At 42.4% G+C, this 12,344-nt stretch overlaps 1 protein-coding gene across 4 annotated transcripts in view; it reads left to right on the forward strand.

Moving 5' to 3' along the window:
* The window catches only part of SNX14 (sorting nexin 14), a 328,243-nt gene that overhangs the window by 160,385 nt on the left and 155,514 nt on the right, over window positions 1–12,344 (forward strand). For all 4 annotated transcript variants that reach the window (XM_063916961.1, XM_063916962.1, XM_063916965.1 and 1 more), the window contains exons 12-14: window positions 433–547; window positions 3,469–3,624; window positions 11,357–11,481. In XM_063916961.1, coding sequence (XP_063773031.1) covers window positions 433–547; window positions 3,469–3,624; window positions 11,357–11,481 — 396 coding nt within the window. The remainder of the gene's footprint in view (window positions 1–432; window positions 548–3,468; window positions 3,625–11,356; window positions 11,482–12,344) is intronic.

Consider the following 12,344-nt stretch of genomic DNA (forward strand, 5'->3'; position numbering starts at 1 on the left):
TTAAACAGTAAAACCCTCATCACAGAGCTATTGACATTCCAATTTTACTAACTCCCAGTAATAGTAAAACCCAGTGCTAAAAGAGTAACTTAAGCACGAAACATCCGTTATCCAGCTTGTCTCCCAATTTACTGCCTCTGCTCTGCTCTACTCTCTCCCATTGATAGTGTGCTATGAAAACCAGATTGGGAGCATAGTGAAGGCTAGTGCTAAAATGCTAGTTATGATTGTTTCGCTGTCATGAGCTCTGCCACAAAAAATTGCTATATTCCCTCCCCGACTCCCCAACCCCACACATACACACACCTTTTCATAAGTACTAAAATGAGTAAATGTATATTTGGCATTTCAGATGCATACTTGAGTTTTCATGTTATTTTGGACTGGACCTTTTATGTGTTTGAGATCATTTATTTCTGTATTTTCTATTAGGTGCTGAAATTAGAATTGAAGGAGATCAGGGCAGAGCAGGACCTCCTGTTTCGCTTTATGAATTTTCTGAAGCAAGAGGGAGCTGTTCATGTGTTGCAGTTTTGCTTGACAGTTGGTAATTATTATTTCGCTTGCATTACATTGTAAGAACAATATTGGTTCTTTTTTTTTTTTTTTATAACATTCATTAACATATGCAGATTCAAGATTCTTCTGTTCTAGAATTACAGTCCGATCCATAAATATTGGGCCATCGACACAAGTCTCATATTTTGGGCTTTATACACCACAATGGATTTGAAATGAAACAAACAAGATGTGCTTTAACTGCAGACTTTCCGCTTTAATTTGAGGGTATTTACATCCAAGTCAAGTGAACAGTGTAGGAATTACAACAGTTTCTATATGTGCCTCCCACTTTTTAAGGGACCAAAAGTAATGGGACAATCGACTCGAGCTATTTCATGACCAGGAGTAGGCTATTCCCTCGTTATTTCATCATCAATTAAGCAGGTAAAAGGTCTGGAGTAGATTCAAGGTCTGACATCTGCATTTGGAATCTCTTGCTGTTGACTTCAAAGATCCAAAGATTTGCCACTATCAGTGAAGCAAGCCATCATTAGGCTGAAAAATCAAAAACAAACCCATCAGAGAGATAGCAAAAACATTAGCTGTGGTCAAATCAACTGTTTGGAAATTCTTAAAAACTAACTAACTAACTATATATATATATATATATATATATATGAAACACACACCAGTATCTTTATCTTGCGCCAAGTTCAAAGCAGCACAACGGGAGAGGTCCCTGTTGGAGGACCTCAAAAGCATACAGAATAAAAAACAGTTTCCCAAGTGCGCTTAATAAGACTGTATCTACAGTGATTCTTCCAGTGTTGTTTCCATAAGTCAGAATTGAATACTGGAGAAGATTTGTCTCTGGGAACCTGTAACGGACACCCCTCACCAAGATGGTAACCCACACAAGAGGCCCAAGGCCAATTAGTAAAACATTGTTTTAATAACACATGTTAAAACAAATACAGTTTTCACATAAAATTCCTCATATAGTGTTCACAAAGATGTGTTTAAAATGATGACAATAAAGGATAACCAGTATGTTCGTTGTGTGGTCTTTAACTCTAGATACTCCCTCACCTTTTTCAAGGTGCGAGCTTAAGAGGGAGTATCTTCACAAACTATGCTGGAAACTCCTGACTGACAAACCCAACGCGTTTCGTCTTATCGACCTCATCAGGGGTAACTTGTTTGGGGATGAATAAGAAGAATTAATTTAGTTTATAAGGACTGATGTCCAAAATTTGAAGAGCAAAGAATATAAATGGTATGAGAATTTAGAAAAAAGGTACCTACCAAATATATAAAACAGGCTTATTTGCCATTAATAGATTTGTGTGTGGAGAATCACAACCTTGGATATAGTGATAAAAAGAGATTCTCTTAAGTTCGCTCCTGATAGGAGCTTTCTTGGTGGTTCCTTTTAGGAATCCTAATGGTCCTAGATATAAAATTCTGCCTTAAAGATAATTATTCGAGACTTTTTTGTGGAGCTCCTTATAGGGACTATTGATTGAGGTTCCCTTTAAAAATACTGGCAGTCAGATTTTGAGAGATTCTGGCTGTGAATGGAAGTGGCAGAGTCAAGTCTGCCACTTCCATTCATAGCCAGAATCTCTCAGGATCCATTCTGTGAGTTTTACTGAAGAGGTTTTCATTGCGTTGTGATTGTCAAATCAACTTTATACTTTTTGAAGTATTTTTTCCTAGAAGTATTCTATATACGGGCTAATACCTGAATCAGAAATAGTCCTGATTGTAAGATCTGGATATCTTATTCAGGCAGTGCGTCAAAATCTGACTGCCAGTATTTTTAAAGGGAACCTCAATCAATAGTCCCTATAAGGAGCTCCACAAAGGAGTCTCGAATAATTATCTTTAAGGCAGAATTTTATATCTAGTACCATTAGGATTCCTAAAAGGAACCACCAAGAAAGCTCCTATCAGGAGCGAACTTAAGAGAATCCCTTTTTATCACTATATCCAATGTTGTGATTCTCCACACACAAATCTATTAATGGCAAATAAGCCTGTTTTATATATTTGGTAGGTACCTTTTTTCTAAATTCTCATACCATTTATATTCTTTGCTCTTCAAATTTTGGACATCAGTCCTTATAAACTAAATTCATTCTTTTTATTCATCCCCAAACAAGTTACCCCTGATGAAGTCGATAAGACAAAACGCGTTGGGTTTGTCAGTCAGGAGTTTCCAGCATAGTTTGTGAAGATACTCCCTCTTTAGCTCGCACCTTGAAAAAAGTGAGGAAGTATCTAGAGGTAAAGACCACACAACAAACATACTAGTTATCCTTTGTCATCATTTTAAACACATCTTTGTGAACACTATATGAGGAATTTTATGTGAAAACTGTATTTGTTTTAACATGTGTTATTAAAACAACTTTTTACTAATTGGCCTTGGGCCTCTTGTTTGGGTGACCATCTTGGTGAGGGGTGTCCGTTACAGGTTCCCAGATACAAATCCTCTCCAGTATTCAATCCTGAATTATGGAAACAACACTGGAAGAATCATTGTAGATACAGTCTTATTAAGCGCACTTGGGAAACTGTTTTTTATTTTATATATATATATATATATATGTGTGTGTGTGCGTATGTGTGTGTATATATACACACACGCACATTATTTTTTTTCTTTTTACAATGAAAAGGCCATGAAGAATAACATTAATAGCATATAGTATTGCACAGTGAATCATCAACTAACATCACTAATGTAAACTCGAAATGAGGGTCAAGCAGGTTGAGGTGAAATTATCCCTTCACTTTGTTACAGGAAGTACTTTTCAGCTTTTTCTATTTTACATTTAAATGCACTGATATTATAGAAAATACATTTCTTGCAGCAGGTTAGGGGAATGGGGGTCTACCAAAGTATGTTTTTTCTGTACTAATTTCTATAATGTTTAAGATATGATTTTGTTTTCTGTGCAGAGGAATTTAATGACAGAATTTTAAGACCAGAACTATCTAATGGGGAAATGCTCTCACTTCATGAAGAGGTGAAGAAAATCTATTTTACCTATTGTCTTGAAGAAAGCATTGATAAAATCCGATTTGACCCATTCATCGTGGAGGAAATAAAAAAAAGTAGGTCCTATATTCAGTTATACTGCAGTAGTAGCATGTTGAAGTATAGCCAGTATACACCTAATCATGGGCTTATAAAGTGTTCAATGTCATTCGTATGCTGAAAGTTGCCCTTTCATATACAACCCAGATATATGGATGGAGATATAAAGCGTTTTTCGTGTGCTTTGTGTTACAAATTCTGTAGATTGTTAAATTTTCTAGTTTCTATTTTACTGCTTGAAGAGTGAGTGGTACAATCAGGTGAGTTGAGCAGGTTTTAAGTAGTTCTAAGCAGACTCTTAACAATTATCACAAAAGCTCATACAATAAGAATATAAATCTTTCAAAAATGTAGCTAAAATTTTCACTTATAAATAACATGGTCAGATGTGTGCAATCTTTATGCAAGCCAGTTGCTATGGTGCTATTCGTAATCATTGGAAGCTATGTGCATGGGGATCCGGTCATGCTCAGGATCCTGGCGGTCACCATGCCGATGCCGGAATCCCGTCCGCTTACCAGCCCGACAGTCGGCATGCCGACTGTCAAAGACTATTCCCACTCGTGGGTGTCCACGACACCCATAGAGTGGGAATAAAACCTGTGGCGAGCCACCAACCTGCTGTGTGGCGAGCGCAGCGAACCTCCAAGGGGCTTTGTAGCGCCCGCCCTGACGGCATTCTGCTGCTGGGGTCGGTATGCCGACCGCCGGTATCCCCAGCGCCAGTCTCCCAGCCCCAACCTTATGCATGTTGTGTAATTAATGAACTGCAGTTTTTATGTATTAATATATTTTAATAAATTGTTGCAGTATTAGCCTTGGAGTTTTTTGTTTTCTCATACGTCCTAGAGGATGCTGGGGAGTCCGTAAGGACCATGGGGTATAGACGGTTCCGCAGGAGCTTGGGCACACTATAAAGACTTAAACTGGGTGTGAACTGGCTCCTCCCTCTATGCCCCTCCTCCAGACCTCAGTTAGACTTTGTGCCCAGGAGTGATGGGTCACACACTAGGGGAGTTCTCCTGAGTTTCTCTAAAAGACTTTATGTTAGGTTTTTTATTTTCAGGTAGACCTGCTGGCTACAGGCTCCCTGCATCGTGGGAGTGAGGGAGAGAAGCAGACCTACTTCTTCTTAGTTCAAGGGCTCTGCTTCTCGGCTACTGGACACCATTAGCTCCAGAGGGTTCGATCACTTGGTGCGCCTAGCTGCTTGTTCCCGGAGCCGCGCCGTCAACCCCCACACAGAAGCCAGAAGAAAGAAGCCGGGTGAGTATTAGAAGAACAGAAGACTTCAGTGACTGCAGAAGACTTCAGTAACGGAGGTACAGCGGTCGCGCTGCGCTCCATGCTCCCACACACCAACGGCACTCACAGGGTGCAGGGCGCTGGGGGGGGGAGCGCCCTGGGAGGCAGGTTACTGTTGTTTTACTAAGACTGGCTTTGAAAGCGTGTCCCATTCCTCCGCCAGCATGTTAGAGCGCGCTACGCGCCTTTGATCCCCCGCCGGCGGCTTTCACGGGTGCAGGGCGCTGGGGGTGGGAACGCCCTGAGCAGCAAGTTACAATTTCTTTGTTGAGGGCAAAAAGTGTTTTATGTTGGCGCTGCCGGGGCTCCGCGTCCCGGACCCCTGCCACCGCGTGTTAGCGCACTGCCGCCTTTTCTCCCCCGCCGGCGGCTTCCGTGGGTGCAGGGCGCCGGGGGGTGCCCTGGGCAGCATATATAATATGTAGATATGAGCCCCCGGCGCCGCGCGCGATTCCGCCAGTCATAGCTCCCACACACCAACGTTCTACTTGGGCGCAGGGGGGCGCCCTGAACGGCAGTTTTCGATGGTATATAGTGTATTTACACTATATACGAGTACAGCCTGTATATTTTTGATAAGGGGCTAGAGCGCGCCGGGAAGGGGCGGAGCTTAGCCCTCATAGAGGAGTTAGCGCCATTTTCCTCAGATCCCCGCCAGGACTTGCTGTATAGTAAGATGGAGGGGGAGCACAGTGTTTTAATGCTATATGGGGGTCATATAGCATTATGTTTTGATAATGGACGCGTAATACTTAAATTCACTGTTTCCCTGTTTGTTTACCCACTATCGGTTAGTCGACATATGTCGGCAGGTGTGAGGGCTTTGTCACAAGCTGCTGTGGGGATAACTGTCGGCTTCGCCGGCGCATGGCGATACTTGATTCGGTAAATTAAGTATTAGCAAATTGGTGTTTGTGTGCCTAAAACAGTAAACACGATAGGGGAGATACAGTTGTTTGTGGATGCCCTGTCGGCATCAACGGTATTTCCTGGGTAAAGCGAAAAAAAAAAAAGAAAGGAAAATTATCAGGCTGTTATTGCCTTGTACCTGTATGTATGTGTATATATATATATATATATATATATATATATATATATTATAGGTATATGTGGGGGGAGTGTTATCAAAATTGTATTTGTATGCTTCCCTCAGACCCCTCGGGGTTCCAAGATTATTATTGGGGTTTTTTTTTGCCCGCAATCTATTCCTTGCTGTCGACATTTACTAAGTTTCTGTCGACCATAACGTTCCTGGTAGATCCACATCGGGGGCATGTCAGTACATGGTCATACACATTCACAACACATTACTGTCACTAGGGACCTGACAGGTCTGGACAATCCACTTGCGTATAGGTTATATCTATATGTGTATATATGTAGATATAGGTTTATATATGCATGGTTGGGATATATGTGTTTTATTGTGTATTACATGATGTATATCCATGAATGCTGAAATAATGGTATTCTTATCATGTGCTGGTCGCTCTGTTGATTAAGCTCTAGATTGGCCGTGACGAGTTGGTTTTCGATCCTCTCAAGGAGTCCGAATATTATTCTCTTCACAACGCGGAGAAAAATTATGACAGTCAACTCCTGGTCGACGCAGAGCCCGGTCACAAGGATCATACACAGGCAGCTAAGTGAAATTTTATTTCTGTACTTTGACCTTATTGGCACTGTATGCGCTTGAGGGAGTGTTGTATTCGGGTAGGCATCCGATAGAATGACCCTACCCAGAGTGGGTAGGCTTGCCTATGTTGATTCTACCTTATAACATTACAGCAGGCTGCCACGTGACAACAGGAGGTGTGACCGGAAAACATGCTGAGGATGTCTCCGGGAGATGCTGGAGGGAGGTATACAGCCGTTTGGTGTGGCCTCTGTTCAGTCAATCTCGGCGGATACCGCTGGTAAGTCCAACTTAGTGAGTTAGTCTCCTTCACAACGGTTGGTGACGCATTCTTTTGTGGGATGCAGTCATTTTCACCGGTTCGATACCGTTCTTTTTTCCTTTTCTGTGCAGACAGTGGAAGGTGAAAAGGTAAGAGTTCTGCAGCCTTGTTAGGTTCGCAGTAGTGGATGTCGTTTTCTGTTTCCTCCACATTCACCACTTGTCGCTGAGTCTATAGGGCTGGTCCCCACTCCGGTGGGCACTCGTTTACTAATTTTCAGTTGGTCCAGGAATAGACTAGGACCTGTGGGTTTTTTATAGAATCCAATGGGGAACATTCTGAGTTACGGTTGTTTCCCCTTGCTGTTTTTCTAATGGTTCTTGCCGTTCCACTCTGGAAGGGAAGATAGTACGCGACGCCATACAAAGGTGCGTCAAGATTAGGACATTGTCCGGTTGTCCCTGTACAAAGGTGCATATTGTTGTTTCTCCCTGACTGTTCTTCGACACAGGGATTGGCTGTTGTTTCCAACGACACAGAGGTCGGAGGCGGGTTTCAGAGTAAATAATGACCGGTTGAGGTTCGGTGTTTTTCCATGTGGAAAGAGGTCTGAAGATCCAGAGTTGGATCGGCTTTACTGTGACACTTCATCAATGTGTTCCGTTACTAAACAGTTTGGGTGCGGCCTGAGAGGCCTTTTTTGGTGAGCGGGTCTAATGCCAGAGTGGCTTTCAAGAGACCAGTTGGAAATGTGGTCCGGGTCTCACCTGCACATGCACCTGAATATAATCCTAACGGCCAGGACATCGCTCCTGAGGTGTCTGCTCGGTTCTCTCCTTCTAGAGGGATGAAGGTTCGTGTTCCGGGTGTAGATCCTGGTGTCCGTGCATACAGATCTCCGGGACGGGGGAGCAGTACTTGCAAGGGACGTGTTTCCAGGGATAAGGTCAGGTTAAAAAGCTTGTCTGCTATAAGCTTTCTTGAATTAAGGGTTAGTTTCGAAAAACGTATTCTTCATGTTCTGCCCGTGTTAGTTCTGCTAGACGACTTGTCAGCAGTGGCGTAGGTAAACCACTATGGCGGAACAAGGAGCAAAGCGGCAATCGCAGATGATGCACAGTTTTGCCGTTGGGTGAAAAGTCTGGTAAACGCTATATTAGCAGTCTTCGTTCCAGTGGTGAACGACGGAGAAATTGATTTCTTCTGCTGACGCGATCTCCATCCGGCAGAAATTCAGTCATCATTGAGAAGTTTTCACAGACGTGACAAGTCTTTGAGGAATGTCGCAATTGCATATGCTGGCGTCTCGCCTCAACGAGAGGCCTCAGGGATATTGTTCCAGGTCAAGGGACGCTCAAGCTATAACTGTGGACACCCTCGGGACACCGTGGGTGCTTTTAGTCGGTCTATGTGGCCTCTCCGCTTTCATTTTTTCTGAAAGTGATCAACGTGGGATGAAAAAAGGTTCAGGCTATCCTCTTAGATCCGGTCTAGACAAGGAGGGTTTGCTATCCAGTTTTTCATGACTTACTCATGGAAGATTCCTGCCCTCTTCATCTACGTGAGGATCTGTTACAAGATAAGGGCGTGTTTCAAGACTTACCGCGGCTGCGTCCGACGTCGTGGCGGTTGAATGCCATATTCTAAGCCGAAAGGGTGTTCCCGGTGACGTCATTTCCTCAATTCTTCAGGCTAAGAAAGAAGTAACTGCTAAGCTTTACCACCGTAGTTGGCGTAACTATGTGTTTTGATGTATATCCAGGAAGGCTCCTATGGAAGGCTTTCAGCTAGGTCGTTCTTATCCATATTTTACAAACTGGTGTGGATGCAAGCCTAAAGTTGGGCTCCATTTCTGTGCAGTGTGGCCTAATAATTTCTTTACAAAAATGTATCTCTTGGAAAGTGGTCATGCCCTTGGCTTTGACATCCGCAAGGCGGGTGTCGGAAGTGGTGGTTTTGTCTCACAAGAGCCTTGTTTGATCTTTCAGGTAGATAGAGAGGAATTGAGAACTCGGTTAGTAGTTCTGCCAAGAGTGGTTTCTGGCTTTAGCAGAAATCGGCCTATTTTGATGCCGGTGGTTACTTAGGCATTAGCTGATTCGAATTCTCTCGATGTAGCCAGGGATTTGAATATTTAGGTCGCCAATTTGGATCAGTTTGGAGAAACAGAGGCTCTGTTTGTCTGGTTTGTTCCCAGCAGGGTTTGGGTGACTGTGTTATGCAGTCTGTTACACGCTGGATCTGTGAGCATATTTGGCATGTTCGTTCTACGGCTGGATTGCCATCACCGAAGTCGGTGGAGGCCCGTTCTACTGGGAAGATGGGCTCTTCTTGGGCGGATGCCCGAGGAGTCTTGGCGGTTCAAGTTTGCCGAGTGGATACTTCGTCGGGTTCAAACATTTTGGCAAAATTCTACAAGTTTGATACCCTGGCTGATGAGGACCTCATGTTTGCTCAATCGGTGCTGCAGAGTCGTCCGCACTCTCCCGCCCGTTTTGGAGCTTTGGTATAATCCCTGTGGTCCTTACGGATTCCCCAGCATCCTCTAGGACGTATGAGAAATAGGATTTTAGTACCTACCGGTAAATCCTTTTCTCTTAGTCCGTAGAGGATGCTGGGCGCCCATCCCAGTGCGTACTGTGTCTGCAGTTATTGCTTTTTGGTTACACTTGAGTGTTGTTTCTTCTCTGTCAGATTGTTGCTGACGTTGTTCATGCCATGGCATGAGGTGTCTTATTATTGGTTGTGTTGGCACACAGGTTGTGTTACATATTCTCTCAGCATGCGGCTGTGTATTTTCCATGCCGCAGGCTGGTTTTCTATTGAATGCCACGTTCTGCGGTATGTTCGTGGTGTGAGCTGGTATGACACTCACCGTGTTTATAAATTCTTTCCTCGAAATGTCCATCTCTCCTGGGCACAGTTTTCTAACTGAGGTCTGGAGGGGGGCCATAGAGGGAGGAGCCAGTTCACACCCAGTTTAAGTCTTTATAGTGTGCCCAAGCTCCTGCGGATCCGTCTATACCCCATGGTCCTTACGGAGTCCCCAGCATCCTCTACGGACTAAGAGAAAAGGATTTACCGGTAGGTACTAAAATCCTATTTTTTTTTTGTGTGTGTTAATACAAGCACAGACGTCTGTTAGTCTTTCCTTTAATGCTATTAATGATTAGACGGCAATCCCTCAGTTGTCAACTGCTGTACTGATGCAGGTTAACCCCTGAATATAGTGCACCAGTCTGTCTTTTGGGATGCAATCGACTTTGTATTGTTAAACTTTTATAGAGTTCATCTATAGTAAAGTTTTAAAATCATCCTTTTTTTCCCCCAAACAACATTTTTCCTGCGTCATTTGACCAATACCTTTATACCTTGATGGTATTCAGTATGCCGGCTGTTAGGATCCAGGCGCTCAGTATACCGGCGCCGGAATCTCGACACCCGGCATACAGACAACTATTCTCCCTCTTGGGGGTCCACGACCCTCCTAGAGGGGGAATAAATAGCGCGTGCCACCGTTCCTGCAGCGTGGCGAGCGCAGCGAGCCCGCAAGGGGCTCATTTGCGCTCGCCCAGCTGTCGGTATGCCGGAAGTCGGGATCCCGGAGCCGGTATGCTGGCCGCTGGGATCCCGGACACCGGCATACCATACTACATTCTTTATACCTATACTTCACACAATGTATCATGGATTTTTAACAATTATCTAAATGGCACACTTTAACTATTTACCTGACAAGTAATTTGTACCAAAAAGTGCTCTGAAATTGTTCATATTTTTAATTGTTTAACAAAGTCAAGAACAAGTATATAAAAGCTAATTTAACTACTTTAGAATTTTTTTTTTATTCCTTAGGGGGTTTGAAAAACCACATTTATATGTGTCTAGCAGTCTCCTGTAACATTATTTCTACCAATGTACTGTAGCATGTTCCCATCACTCTTTTAGCCATAAAATCTCCTATAGCAGTTACAATAAGTCCCCCCTTTCCTGTAGCATTTCTACCACATGGTATTCTTCATGTCCTTTCCTGTAGCATTTCTACCACATGGTATTCTTCATGTCTTGTAAACATTAGCCACCCCACCTCTGTGTGTGTGTGTGTGTGTGTGTGTGTGTATGTATATGTATATATATATATATATATATATATATAATATAAAAAAAAACATTTTACACACTATATTGACACACGTGATTGGACACAGTTAGCAAATAGATCAACAAGATTTTATTGACGTTAGTACTTTGTAGGTCCACCACATGGCAGTGATTACTGCAGACACTTTTCTTGGCAAACTGTCCACAAGTTCCTGGACAACAGCAGACGGTATGTTTTGCCATTCCGCCGTTGTCTGTTGGGATGGAGAAACCTGTTTCTTAAATGGGAAGGTGCATTCTACCATATCAGTCATTGGCCCTTGGCATATCGCCTCAGCTGGTGTCTTATCCATAATTAATAAATGTTTGTGTTTCTTTGACCTGTTTCAGAAATATCTAAATAGGCATGTGACACAAGTTTCTAAAGTTGATGTTAATTTTCTAGTTGCAGAAGGCCCGTACAATGAAGTGGTGAAGCTCCAAACGATGCGATGCCTGTTTGAAGCCTATGAACATGTTCTCTCCCTGCTCGAGAATGTTTTCACTCCCATGTTTTGTCATAGTGATGAGGTAAATTCTTCTGCATAGTGGATAATTCAATTAGCCACTGTAAATTGGCATAGCTAATTGATTCCCAGGAGCTTTTTCAATTAGCCTTGATAACAGGCAGTATAATGGACCCATTTTTGCAGCTGCGAAAACACATGTATCAAGGAACTTATCCCAGGTTCTGTGTTTCTCGCATGAAAACGGGTCCGTTTTCGGGTGTAAAAAACTGTAATCGCTTGAATTTCCAGATAACATCATTGGGCAATAAATAACTGTATAATCCAGGTTTTTTTCACAAAAACTTTTCGTGATCAATTGAATTTCCCCCATAATGTGTCAACACAGATAACTATTTTTTTTTTTTTTTTTTTTTTAATTCTTTATTTTTCATTTTGTAAATTGAAACAGTTTCCATATAGCACAATACATATGTCCAAAAATAAAACGTAGACATTAGTCTCATAGCTTGGTGATTGTAGTTACAGGGATGACAACAGAGAAAAAGAAGAAAAAAGAGGTTAACAGACATATATATGTCATCCTACGTTACAGATAACTATTTTTAATGCATTATTGCTTGACTTACTGTATTGGAACAGAGAAATATAAAATAATCCCTTTAGATAGTTGGAAGGTTTTGTGTAAATGCTGCTTTCATTGTTCTACAGCAGGCATGGCAAATTCAAAATCCCAACTGGGCCGAATAATCAAGTTCTAGGTCTTGTGTGGGCCACAAGAAAGAGTCTTGTGTGCAATTTTTAAAGGTTTTTTAGAAAAACCAACAATAAATTACAATGTAAGAAATGTCAAGTATCGTGAAGAAAAAAATTTACTTTAATCCAGTGGTACAAGTAGGAAAAATTTCTTAGTGGTACTGTGTTCGT

Source organism: Pseudophryne corroboree, chromosome 4 (genome assembly GCF_028390025.1).
Source record: "Pseudophryne corroboree isolate aPseCor3 chromosome 4, aPseCor3.hap2, whole genome shotgun sequence".
Taxonomy (NCBI): domain Eukaryota; kingdom Metazoa; phylum Chordata; class Amphibia; order Anura; family Myobatrachidae; genus Pseudophryne; species Pseudophryne corroboree.